Raw genomic sequence first — 13274 nt, forward strand, 5'->3', positions numbered from 1 at the left:
AATAAATAAAATCTTGAAAAAAATAAAAGGATAAACATCCCAAGCATAAGAGCTAAAACCAAAATGTCTTAGAAGAAAACACAGGGGAAACACTTTGTGACCTTGGATTTGACAATGGATTCTTAGCTACTACACCAAAAGCATGAAGATCAAAAGAAAAACATAAGTTGGACTTCACCAAAATTCAAAACTTTAGTGACTCAAAAGGCACCATCAAGAAAGTGACAAGACAATCTACAGAATGGGAGAAAATATTTGCAAATCGTGTATCTGATAAGAGTTTAATATCCAGAATATATAAAGAACTCATACAACTCAGCATCAAAAAGACAAGCAACCTGATTTAACAACGGGCAAAGGACGTGAACAGACATTTCCCCAACAAAATTGTACAGATGGTCAACACACACACGAAAAGATGCTCCACGTTATTAGTCATCAGGGAAATGCAAACCACAACCACAATACTATTTCACACCCACTAGGATGGCTGTAATTTAAAAAGGAAGAAAAAGAACCAGTGTTGGTGAGCATGTGGAGAGACTGGAACCCTCAAACATTGCCCATGGGAATATAGAGGGGAGCACCTCTGTGGGAACACTTGGGCACTCACCATATGCCCCCAGAAATTCCACTCCTAAGAATATACCTAAAAAAGGGGTAAAGGGGATTCAGATGATCTTTGCAGCATTATTCACAACAGCCAAAAGGTAAAAGCAACCCAGGGGTCCAAGGACAGGCGGACAGATAAACAAAATGTGGTCCATCCACTCAGTGGGGTGTTCTTCACCATGAACTGAAAGAAGAGCAGGCACCTTCTACCTGGGTGAACCTTGTGGACGTGACGTCAAGTGAAATAAGCTGGTCCCAGAGGGACAGGTACTGTCCGGTCGCCCGTGTAGGAGGGACTAGAGGGGCCAGATTCAGACACAGGGAGTAGGATGGGGTGCCGGGGGCTGGGGTGACTGTGGAACAGGGAGGTGGTGCTTAATGGGGACAGAGTTTCAGCTCAGGATGATGGTAAAGTCCTGAAGATGGACGGTGGGGACAGTTGCACAGCAATGGGAATGTACTTAAGGTGTACTTTCTGGCTCTGCACTGCCCTCCTCACTGTGGCCCTTGGAGCACTCGCCTGTTGGGCGGCCATGAGTGTGAACGTCGCTGGCCTCCCAGGGTCCAAGCGTGCATTCGGGTGGGTGTTGGAGGGGAGTGGGCAGCTGAGGGCCGAGGCGAGCACTGAGAGATGGAGATGCATCAGCCCCCCAGGCGCTCGCCTGGGAAGCTCGGACCGCCTAACCGATCCCCCGTGAGCTCCAGCCCACACCTGACAACAGCCAGCCCGAGTTGGCGCAGCCTCCCCAGAAAGTCAGGAAAGACGGGGCCGCCTCGTCTCTTTGGAAGCCAGGGGCCTCACCCCAGAGTGCCAGCTGCAAACCCAGATGGGCTCCCCAGCAAAGACCCTCTTCACATTCACTCCCCATCTCTCTGTGAACACCTACCTGCTCAGCAACATGCCAAGTCTTAGTCCGACTGCGTGACCCTCATTTAAATCTGGCTTCCCCGCTGGTCGCATCGCCCACTGACCGTGGCTGCATGTGTCCTGTCCATGCCCAGTGGGAGCGGGGGCTGTTCTAGAGAACCCAGCGCCTGCCCCTGCCTCAGCTCAGGAAGGAGGAGTCTGTGGACCAGCCCCACCCGGACCCTCAGCCGGTATCAGCTACACCTCACCACGCTCGAGCTTCGGGCTCCAGCCTGGCTCCTGGGAGCCCCCACGCTCCCCAGAGATGCCCCCCACCACCTCCAGGAGGGGACTCCAAACTGTGGGGAGCCACCCGGCTCTCCTTCCATTCTTGAGGCTTCTGGGCGCTCCCCTTCCCTGGCCCCACCTAGGGCATCCCTGCTCCCCTGGTGACAGCAGACTCCCTCCCTGGCCCCCAGGTGCCGCCGCAGACCGGCCTCCCCAGCACAGAACGCGGTACCCGGGCCGTCTCCCGCACACTTCTCAGATCTCCCGCCGTGAGGGTGGGCAGCCGGGCGGCAATCGTGGCGCAAAGCTGGCAGTCCTGGCCAGGCCACCTGCAGGGGCCTCCCCTGGCCATGCCCCCACTAGGCTCAGGCTCCCTCAGGGCGGCCAGAGCCCTGGCACCTGAGACCCCTCCTTCCCCAAGTGCCTGGTCCCCACTGTGCCAACTGATGCAGCTCAAGAGCACCCCCTGCCCCACACCCAGGGCCCCAGAGGCGGTACCTCTGCCCTGAGCACCTGCCCAGCCGCCAACGCTCCCTGAGGGCCCGGACCCTCACCACATCAGACTCCGGCACCAAGCAGCCCTCCCTCACTCTCAGCTGGGTGAAGTCTCGCTCTTACCAACGGCCTGCCTCCCGCAAGCTCACCTCCCACCGTGTTTGTGCACGTTCCTGCCGTAATAAGTGCAAGTGCTGGTGCCTCATAGAGGCAGCTCCTTGTCAGGTGGTTCCAGCTGCCGGGCACCCACCGTGCACCTGCCCCGACTCCTGCACCAGCAGGTCTAAATGACCCCTCTCCCAGAAGCCAGATTGCTCTCTGCTTTCCGGGACACCAGAGTCTGTGGCTGAGAACACGGGCCGCGGGTTCTGATCCAGGCTCTTCCACTCACTTGTGTGGGCTTTGGTCAAGTGCTTCCTTGTGCCTCAGTTTCCCCATTGGTAAAGTGGGAACCCCAGCTCCCGCTTCACAAGGTTGTTGTAAGGGTCACTGAGTTGACATGTACAAAGCTGCTCAGAATACTTGCTGGCGTAGAAGATCGATTACACATAAGTGTTTGCTAATATGCTAAAAATAAATACAGCTCCCAGCCATTCGTTGGTTCATGGACTCAGGAGAGAATTTATATCCCCAAATAAAGATGATATGAAAAAGAAGAACAAAATATGCGTATGATTGCACTGACTGTTGAGGAGCATGGGGATGAATAGTACGGAGCCCCAGAGAGATGCTGGGAGCAGGGGTGGGGGTGGTATCAGGAGCCACTGACCCTCCTGGGCCATGAATGAGCTGAGCTCCCAGCTGTGCGCCCGTGACACGAAGCCTCAGGGACCTGCTCCCACAACAAGGAAACAAGCTTTTCAAGGCCTCGTGATGGATAGCACACAGCCCTGAGGTGTATATAAGCCCCAAACACCCCGAGCACCTCACACACTCACACACACACTCTCACGCTCACACGCACACCCTCCTCCAGCCCCACCGCCCCCACCATGGCCGCGTCCACCCTGTCCGTCTGCTCCAGCGACCTGAGCTACGGCAGCCGCGTCTGCCTGCCCGGCTCCTGGGACTCCTGCCCCGACTCCTCCTGGCAGGTGGACGACTGCCCAGAGAGCTGCTGCGAGCCCCCCTGCCGCGCCCCCAGCTGTTGCCAGTCCAGCGGCTGCACCCCGGCCTCCTGCCTGACCCTCCTCTGCACCCCCGTGAGCTGCGGGTCCAGCCCCTGCCAATCAGCCTGCACCAGCTCCTGCCGGCCCCCCTGCTGCAGCTCCTCCCCCTGCCAGGAAGCCTGCGGCGCGTCCGTCTGCCGCACCCCTGCCTGCTGCAGGCCCGTCTGCTGCACCCCTGTCTGCTGCCAGGCCTCCCCCTGCTCGGCCTCCTCATGCTGCCAACAGTCTAGCTGCCAGCCCTCCTGCTGCAGCTCCTCCCCCTGCCAGGAAGCCTGCGGCGCGTCCGTCTGCTGCACCCCTGTCTGCTGCAGGCCCGTCTGCTGCACCCCTGTCTGCCGCACCCCTGCCTGCTGCCAAGCCTCCCCCTGCTCAGCCTCCTCATGCTGCCAACAGTCTAGCTGCCAGCCCTCCTGCTGCAGCTCCTCCCCCTGCCAGGAAGCCTGCAGTCCATCCGTCTGCTGCACCCCTGCCTGCTGCACCCCCGTCTGCTTCACCCCTGTCTGCTGCACCCCTGTCTGCTGCGAGGCCTCCCCCTGCTCAGCCCCCTCCTGCTGCCGGCCCAGCCCCTGCTCCTCATCCTGCTGCAGACCCTCCTCCTGCGTGTCCCTGCTCTGCCGGCCCGTGGGCCCCCGCCAGGCCCGCTGCGTGCCCGCCTCCTGCCAGCCCAGCTGCTGCCGCCGGGCCTCCTGTGTGTCCCTGCTCTGCCGGCCCGTGGGCCCCCGCCAGGCCTGCTCCGTGCCCGCCTCGGCCCAGAAGTCCTGCTGCTGACGGGCACGCCCCCCCGGGGCCAGCTGGGCACTATGGGGGACCCCAAGCTCTCGCCCTGCCTCCTTCGGGATTTAACCCAGCACAAGCTCCGGTGCACGCGTCAGCATGAACCATCTTCGGACCCTAATAACCAGGGCTGAGCCTGTCTGCAGCCTCCACATCACGCCCAGATGACCTGAGACAGCCCTCCCCTGCTATTGACAGCCATGGCCTCCTGCCCTGTCTCTGCCCCTCCTGGAAGCTGTTTGCCTCCATCCCAAACATACATCTGATGCTAAATGAATAAACTTGCACAGGCGCCTGGGTGGCTCAGTCAGTTAAGCATCTGCCTCTTGATTTCAGCTCAGATCATGGTTTCAGGGTCATGAGATCAAGCCCCATGTTAGGCTGTGCACTCAGCAGGGAGTCTGCTTGGGTTCTCTCCCTCCCTCTGCCCCTCCCCCCTAAAATCAATCAATCAATCAATCTTGCATCCTTGCCTCTATTGGTTCTCTCTGGCAGCCTGGCTTTGTTTCATGATTTCCGATCCTCCAGGCTAACATAACCCTGGCAATCTTGCTGACAAGCCCATCTTGGGAGCACTTGCAGCGGCACTGAGCTGAGGCCCACCCTGGTGGTCCCCATCCGTCCCTCCAGGCTACTCTGGGGTAGCCCCGCTGAGTGTTCGGGACTCAGGTGGCCCACAGCCACCTGGACAGCAGGCCCATTGGCAGGAGGGCCCCGTTGCCCAGGCCTCCGTCTCCCTGGTTGGTCTAGCAGCAGGAGGCAGGGCCCAGGTTCGCTTCTGGGCTAGGAGGAGGCTGGGCCAGGGCCTTCCGGGGCCACACTGGGGCGGAGCATTTCTGTTGACCACCAGCCTCCTGAGTCTATCTCTCCATCTCCCCTTGAACTTCAGGGTTTTATTCCAATGTCCTGATGCTGCCTTTCTCTGCCGGCACAGGACAGGGACGCACCCTGTCCCCGGCCCCAGGCCTGGCCCAGAGTGGCAGAGGTCAAGAGGAAGACGCCAGAGGGTAAGCGACTTCGAGGGCCCACACTGGCGTCTGAGGCCCAGGCCTGCTGCCCTCCGAGGGTTTTCCCTCGAGGCCAGTCTGGATGGGGCCCCCACGTTTCCTGGAACTTCCTGCACCCAGGCCCCACTCCTAGGCAGAGTCACTTCCTAACCTACAACCCCCTGCCTCCATTCTCGCCAGTGCTTCCTCCGGCTCTAGACCCTACCCTGTTACCAGCATACGCCCTCCCTCCCAGGAGGCCATGAAATCCTGCAAGCCATTCCCCAAAGGGAGGTGGTCGACAGTGAATGCCCCCCCCCCCTTAGAGTAAGCCTTCTTCCTGCCCCTGCCTCCCTGGGGCCCCTGCCCCTCCTCCCTCGTGGGACCCTGGTATGGAAGAAAGCAGGTGAGAAATCAATTCTCCTGTTATGGCGGCCAGAAAACCCCCGGGAGTCTGCCCACCGTGAGCTCCTCTACGCCTCTGGCCAGCTTCTCCTGCCCCCAAACACCAGTGCCCTGGGGAGGCCCCCACCTGTGTGCCTCAGCCTCTCCCGCCTGCGGCTGAAACCCACAGGCCCCTTGTCAGAAACGTGTATTGAAATGTGTCAAATACAACACTCCAGATTTCAAGGGGAGATAATTGTGTGAAAACACAGTTATCAAAATACTTTTAAAGCAAATGATGCATTGAGATGCAGGCTTCTCCATGAAGGCACTAAGAAAGGGGGGGAGCGGGTTCTCATGCAGACAGGAGCGGGATGCACATCTGTAATGGGGTGCAGGATGCTGGTGGCTTGGTTGGTGACCGTCCCCATGCTGCCAGGGTGGCAACCCGCATCACCTCTGCATCCCTCGTGGTAGCTGGGTCTGCATCAGGGTTAGGAAAAATTCAGGGCCCTGAATTCCACCCGCCAACGCTGCCGGGAGCCCGCTGCTCACTCAGGGAAAGCACACACCTGGCCAACAACAGCCGGCTTGAACCAGAAAGGAGCCCCAAAAGCCCAGCCTCCTGAACTACTGCTCTGCGGGGACATCAGCGGCAGTCTGTCCCCAACACCGGTGCCCTTTCCCTGGGGCGACCCCCAGACACGCGACAGGCGGGACCCCCAGCCTGCTGCACCCTGGCGGGTCACCCCCGGACAGGGGATCCGCAGCCCCGCGCCGGGTGCGGCTCAGAGGGACGTCTGAGCACCTGGATGCGCAAAGGCCCAGCGGGGCGTCCACACCGGTGAGACAAATGTTACAGCGGGGGTCGCCCCGGGTTCTCCCCGCGGCGCGCGTGCGTGCACGCTCATAGACGCTCGCGCTCGCGGGCGCTCACACGCGCACACGCTTGTGGGTGCACACATTCACACTCGCGGGCGCACACCCGCCCGGCCCCGCCCGCTCCTCCCGCGCTCCCTGCGGTCTGAGTCCCCCCGACCCCGCACGCGTCCCTCCGGGCCCCAGAGGCACCATCTAAGCTCCATCTAAGCAGGGTACCCGCTTCCGCGGCCGAATTCCCCCTCCCTCCGATTTCCGAGCACGTGGGGCATCGCGGGGTCGGGCAGAGGGTCGCGGAGCCGCTCGCTCACTGAGCCCCAGGCCCCGGGCGCATGCTCCTTCAGGCGGATCCGCGGGGTTAGGAGGCGGAGGGTAATATCCAAGGACCAGGTCACCCGTCGCTCCCCCAGACTCAGGGTGGGGAGAGAGAAGTGGGCGCCCTCGTGCCCCCTAAGCCAGGAGCTCAGAGTCCACCTAGGAGGACCGGTGGGGAGGGGTAGGGCGGGGGGGGGGGGGGGGGGGGGGAAGGGGGGGGGGGGGGGGGGGCGGGGGGGGGGGGGGGGAAGGGGTGGGCAGCTGGGAGCCAAGCCCAGACTAGAAGCATGCCTGGGGGCTTGTTGACTTTACTGTGGGAAAGGCCACCTGTGAACACATGATCAGCCCTAAAGATCAAGTCAGAGAACCTGCAGACAGCGTATGAGGTTCCAGGATAAAAATGAATATTCTTTGTTTCCTAACTTTTGTGCAAACAAGAAAGTGCCCTGGCCTAATGGGTGAGAATTTTTAAAAACGAAAGTGAGCGTCAGGGTGACAGAGCCAGGCTCCCCTAGTGGCACTGGGGACCCCCAGGTTGGGGCACGGCCTCTTCTGCGCTGGGGAATGAGAGGGGTGCCTGTCTCTGAGATGGGGGGGAACAAAGGTGAGGGGTGCTGTGGGGTCTCCTGCAGAGGACAGGTCGCTGAACCTGCACATACGGACTCAATAAAAAGCCTCAGCACGACCAGTGTGGAGACAGTCTGCCCCCCACTGCAGCCGCCCCCCCGCTGCCCAGCGCGACCTGGGGGTGCGGAGCTTAGCTGGGACCTGGGGCCCCGGCGGCCACATTCCGCCCGGAGGCCCCCGCACCCCGCGGACCGCTCCCGGCTCAGAGTGGGAGGCCGCCCAGGGCGCGTGGACAAAGGGCGGCTGGGACACAGCAGTCCCCACGCAGCAGGCTGGGAGGCTCACGCCTGCGCCGGGAGCCGCCAGGAGGGGGCGTCGTGCCCACACAGAGTCTCCCGGGAACCCGCGTTGAGGGCCTCGCGGAGGGGCCAGGGTTCCCCAGGACTCGGGCTGGAAAGCACCACCCTCCTGCAAGCTTCCGTTAGAGAAGCCTGAGGACAAAGTTGGTGGCTCCTGAGAGCAGCCCAGGCGGTGGGGGAGGGCTTCCTGCCCCCCAAAATGCAAAAGAGGCCCAATGCTGCCCCACACTGCCAGACAGCTTTTAAAATGCACATCTGTTCCCGTCCTCTTGTGGGTCCTTCTCCAGGGATGAAGGGCTCCCCACAGGCCCCCAGACCCGGAGGCCTGACCGCCCCACCCACTCCTGCACCCAGCCCTCTGGGGTCCCCCGCCCCCACCCTGAAGGTTTCCTCCTCTGAAGCCCCCCGAGCCCCTCCCGCGCTGGGGGAGGAGGCAACTGCCAGGGCCTCTGTGGGCTGCTGGCTGGCGGAGCTGTCGTCTGAGCGAGGTGCGGGCTCCACCACTGGGGAGGGTGGGCACACACCGTCCCTGCCTGGGGACTGAGCGAATGAAGGAGGCAAGACTCTTAGACCAGGTTCTGAGCGTCACCAAGGCCGAATCCCGGTGAGGAGCCCACCCGGGAGTGTTCCCAGGTATCGATATCCCCGGGGGCACCAGGTGCAGATGAAACGGAAGACAAGACATGGTGATCCTGACACCCTGCAGCAGCTCAGAGCTGTGCTTCCTACACCTCCCCTGCACCCCCGGCCCCCTTGGAGCCAGCCGGCCAGTGACCCCTGCCCGGGAGGGTCCAGCGTAATGCACATAATGTGCCCAGCATGGCTCCCACAGACTCCCACCGCCCTGGCCTTCTGTCCCCGTGCAGACTGGGTGTGGGATGGATGACACTTCCCCAGCATCACCCCTCCCCACCCACAGCTGCTGCTCCCCCTGATTCGAGCCCACATCCGGAACACAGCCCACCCAGGTGTCTCCCCCAGGACAGCCCCGGCCAATTCCTGGCACCACACACACCATGCAGCCCAGAACCACGGATGCCCAAAAGGAGCTAGGAAGGATCGGAGGGACCCATATCTCAACCATTTTGTCCCGAAGCCGTTGGCCCAGCTCAGTGGAGCGGCTGAGGGGTCCACAGTCAGAAGACTGAGGCTGGCTCCTGGGGTCAGGGAGGCCAACAGCTTATAAAAGGCATCTCACCGCAGAATCCTGCCTGCCGTACTCATCCCCCAGGGAGCCCACCCCAACACCCCACACATGCCCCGAGCCCCCGGCCACTCTGCTCGGGACTCCCTTCCACTCTCCCACCCTGAGCCCGGTTTCCCTGGCCTGCACCTCCCACCTGCCCCCTAGTGGCCTTGTTCATGCTGACCGCCTGCCAAGTCATCTGTCTGGCTGGGCCCAGGCTCTCAGAGACTTGACCCATCCTCAGATGCACCTGCGCCTGCTCAGAAAGGCCAGTCCCCAGGCCCCGCCTCTCAGCAGAGGGTCTGAACCACACACTGGGCAGACACTGAACCCAATTTCCCTATCGCTAAAACCCCAACCTGGAAGGGGTATCTGCGAGTGGTGAGCCCCACCCCCAGAAGGGCACTGGTGAGCTGCTCACCAGCCTGAGCTCCTGCGTGACCCTGGCCATGGTTTCCCCGCAAGCCCAGCCAGCTCTCCGGCCCACACCCCAGGCCCGCCCCAGCTGTCCCGCTCCTGCTGTGTCTGCTTTGCAGGAAAGCCGCACAGACAAGGCCCTCCCTGCACGCCCCGGCCTCCTGGACTGTCCTCCCCACGCCTCCTCAACGGCGAACTCGAACTCGAGGCCCTCCAGACTCGACGTCCCTGCTCGCCCAGCCCCTGGGCCACTGTGGCCTACCTGCCGCTGCAGAGCACTGTGTTAGCTCTTTCCCTCTTTCCAAGGTGCATTCCTCTGCTGCCCCCACGGGCCCCCACAGCCTTCCAGTGACGCCTACAGAAGGGCAGCCCAGAAGCTGCCCAGCCCCCCAGCACAGCACCCCGCCCCCAGCGAGGGGTACAGAAGCCCTTGGGAACGGCCCGTCACCCACTGGTCACTGCTGCAGACTCATCTGTGTCCCAGACTCAGGGCCAGGCCTTCAGAAGCCAGCGTGGTGGCCGCCAAGGCGCCTCCCACCCGCACAGCGGCGCAGACATGCGGGAGGCCCGAAGACCACTGGGATTCACCCCCACCCCAGCTCGCACAACCCAGCAGTGGAAACTCAGGGGCCTTTCAAAACGGAATGGAATCAAAGTGATTTTTTTAACCATTGAAGTCCTGACTTCACGCGCAAGTGTGTTGGAAGGACTCCAAATGCAGTTCGATATTATTTACCTGTCTTTTATCTTTCCTCCCGAGTCCCCGGTGTTTGTAACTGGGTCATCTTTTAACTATCTGCACCAGCCTTCAGGGCAGAGGGGGCGGGCTTTATAAATAACCTTTATTATTACCGTGCAGGTTGATGCTGTTCCCAGGGCTGAAGGGAGCATGAAGGTGCATGTCAGTGACTCATCCCCCAACACAGAGACTGCCGTGTGCTCAGGACAGCGGCTGGGCTCGGCGCGGCCGGCGGCGGTGGGCGAGGGGGGGTCCTTCTGGGGCAGGCCGTTCTCTGCTGGGGAGGGGGCAGCCTTCTGTCCCCTGAACCCCGGGGGACTTCGCTTGGCCACAGGCTGCCTTAGCTCCTGTATTGTTTGCAAATCGTGAGTCCCAAGGCAGTCACTGCAGGCAGGAGCCCAGAGTGGGGGTGGGGGCCTTCGGTCCTGCCCCCACCCTGCCCACTGCCGCTGCTCCAGCAGCCCCGGGGCCTGCTCACCTCCCACCTGCCCTGGACACCCAACCAAGCATTCCAGACTTGGATCATCATCTGTCATCTCCTGGTCGTGTCATTGGGAACCAAGGGCCATCAGAGCCAAGAGCTATAACAGGGAGGGGGCCCAGGATGAGTAATTTGCAAATAAAACTGCAACCACACTGCAAACCATCCCACCCCGCTGACCTCCTGGTGAGGCTGCACGTGCTCGGTGGGTCTCCAGCTACCGGGCCTCCTTTTCCTGTTGCTTTGTTCTTAATGTTAGTTTTGATAAATAAAATCTCTAGGTAGAAACTCCAGAAAGATACGGTGATGTCATGGTCATTAGCGAGTCAACAGGGCCTTCCTAAAAGCGGGGGTAGCAGAACCTCCCCTCGGAGGAGCCAGCCAGTGGTGCTCTCCCCACGTTGGCGTGGGAGTTTGGGGCTGTGGGACGGAACAGCCAGCCCAGGGGCGGCCCTGTGCTTTGCTAAGTGCAGACCTGGGGTTCTCTGTGCTTGGGCCCCACGAGGGGCTGGCTCATTCCTGAAACAGGTGCAAGGCCCTTCCCCAGGAGAGTACACAGGTAAATACTTGAATACTTGTGAACCTTCAGATGGCGGCTGGTTCTTGCTTTGAACCCGGTCCCCACCCTGTTAGCATTTCCACTGAGCCGGCCTTCCCCATCCCTTTCATCTCTGCCTATGCCATCCCCCTGTCCGTCCCCCCGGGCGGACTGCTGGTGCCTCCAAAGCAAACCCGGGCACCCAGGGACGGGGAACCAGAAGCGGCGCTGACCCGCAGCTGCACCCCTCCCGGCTCCCAGCTCTGTCCCCCCTTACCTGTGCAGGGCTCCCATTGCCGGGTGCCTTGGCCTGGGGTCGCCAGGGCCGAGAGTGCCGCACACAGCATCAGCAGGACAGACATGGGAGGTCCGGGTCCCAAGCTCCATCCAGGGGCCCTGCCCTCAGCCCCCAGCTCCTCCTCAGACACCTGGGCCAGCCCTTCCGGGGGTGGCAGCGTGGGGGGGGGGCGGGGGACAGTCACTGTGAGGGCCACATGCCGGAGTCCTGCGGCAGGGACAGACGGCCAGCAAGGGGCAGGGGGCAGCAAAGCTTCTGCGGGCTCTGCGGGGGGGCAGCTGGTGCGGGCAGGTCGGGGCGGCAGCCTAGCTCATCTCCGCACGGGCGTGGGTCCCGCCGCGCGGGTGACAGGTGATAGCATCCCAGCTCCACGGAGATTACTCATTGGCAGAGCACGTTTTTCCCAAAGGAAAGACAGAAACAGATCGTCCAGCGAGAGCTGGGAGCCAACCAGAAAAACTCCGAGAACCTGTTTTCCTCGGGTGCAGATCCCGGGCTGCCTGCCTTAGGACAGCCACCCGCGGGGGGGCCAGGGCGCAGAGCCTCTGCGGGGCCGGCTGACAGCGGCCGTCCCCAGGAGGGGCCCGGCTGTGAGGACGGCTTTTATCTGGTGCCCGGCCCTCCCCAGGGTGTGTGGGTTTGTCAACTGTTGGGTTTCAGGAATTCCCCTCCGGAGGGAAAGTCCTCCCCGGGAACGGCTAATGAGAAGACTCGGGGAGGATCGCCCGGGGGAGGGGAGCGCCAAGCACACAGCGGGAGCCTCATTTCTTCCAGACGAGGCCCACGGGTCTGACCTCCCAAAACCACAGTGGACACGAAACGCTGCCCCAGGCAGGACAGCTCTGAAGTGTGATTGTTCTTTTTTTAAAACACCGGGCCGCAGACCCCTCTCCAGGGCTTACCGGGGCCTTCATCCTGCTCCCCCGCCGGTGCCAGATGGCTTCCCCAGGTCAGCAGGACCCCTTCCGTGGGCCCCCGAAGGGACATCTTCCTCGCTGCCGAAGGACAGTGCTGTGGCTGCGGACACCACGCCCGCCCCCAGGTCTGGGGCTCGCCCGCGGGTGTTTGTGACAGGGGCAGACCCTGGGCTTGGGCTTGTTGGGGGGACTGGGTGGGGGGAGATGAGAGAGACAGAGACAGAGGTGCAGAGAGAGAGGGAGGCGGGGGAGAGAGAATGTCCAAGGCTCTGCATGAAACTGCCTGTGGCTGGAGAGATTCTCTCTGTCTCTGTCTCTAGACAGACAGACAGACAGACAGACATCTCCAACGGCTATTAACAAACGCCATCTGTCCTAGTCACATGGTTCCGGGTAACTGAGGTCCTCAGAGGGAAACCTGGAAAGGTTGCCTGTGACCGCATGCACAGTGCCCGGCGGACCCTCAGGTGGCTTCCCTCACCCCTGCTCCAGGACACCTGCCAGCCCAGCGCAGGGACGGAGCCTTCCTGACCCCACCAGGCAGGCGCCCGTCCCAGGATGGTGGAGGGACAGAAAGGACAGCTGTCTGAACCAGACGGAGTCTCCCTCTCTCCCTTCCCCATTGGCAGAGAACTTTGAGGGTCTCGGTGGCCCTGGGCGGTCACAGGTCAGGAGGGCAGGGAACTTCCCACAGGACACAGACCCAGGCAGCATCCCTGTGACTCCCGCTGACCTCTCCACCTGACATGGACCTCCGACCCCACGTCTCCTGCTGACCTCTAACTGTTGGTAAATGATTGTGCATCATGTTGTAACAACCGGGTCTGAGGAATCACAATCCTGCTACCCTGAGCCCTCCCGGGACCGTCTCCTTCTGTTACGTTCCATCCAAGGAATACCAGCAATGCTCAGTGACAAACCAGGGCTCATCAGGGGAAATCCTGTTCATGCGTACAACTAGAAAAACATGTGCCCGAGCGCAGAAAAAAAGCTCAGAACTTCCTTCTCCGGACCGGTTCCTGT

General features: G+C 61.6%; 1 protein-coding gene across 1 annotated transcript; it reads left to right on the plus strand.

The window, feature by feature from the left end:
* Positions 1-3234: 3234 nt before the first annotated feature.
* LOC116624543 (keratin-associated protein 10-12-like) lies at positions 3235-4179 on the plus strand. Its single transcript, XM_032392551.1, has 2 exons — positions 3235-3496; positions 3620-4179. Exons 1-2 carry the CDS (start codon positions 3235-3237, stop codon positions 4177-4179), a joined length of 822 nt encoding a protein of 273 aa, XP_032248442.1.
* Positions 4180-13274: the final 9095 nt, after the last annotated feature.

This window comes from Phoca vitulina, unplaced genomic scaffold (assembly GCF_004348235.1).
Source record: "Phoca vitulina isolate PV1807 unplaced genomic scaffold, GSC_HSeal_1.0 scaffold68, whole genome shotgun sequence".
Classification (NCBI taxonomy): domain Eukaryota; kingdom Metazoa; phylum Chordata; class Mammalia; order Carnivora; family Phocidae; genus Phoca; species Phoca vitulina.

What these genes read in the sequence shown, in the direction of transcription:
- LOC116624543 (XM_032392551.1), top strand. Translation starts at nt 3,235, where the DNA reads ATGGCCGCGTCCACCCTGTCCGTCTGCTCCAGCGACCTGAGCTACGGC. An exon ending in CTGCACCAGCTCCTGCCGGC is followed by an intron (nt 3,497 to 3,619) that starts CCCCCTGCTGCA and finishes CCTGCTCGGCCT; the next exon opens with CCTCATGCTGCCAACAGTCT.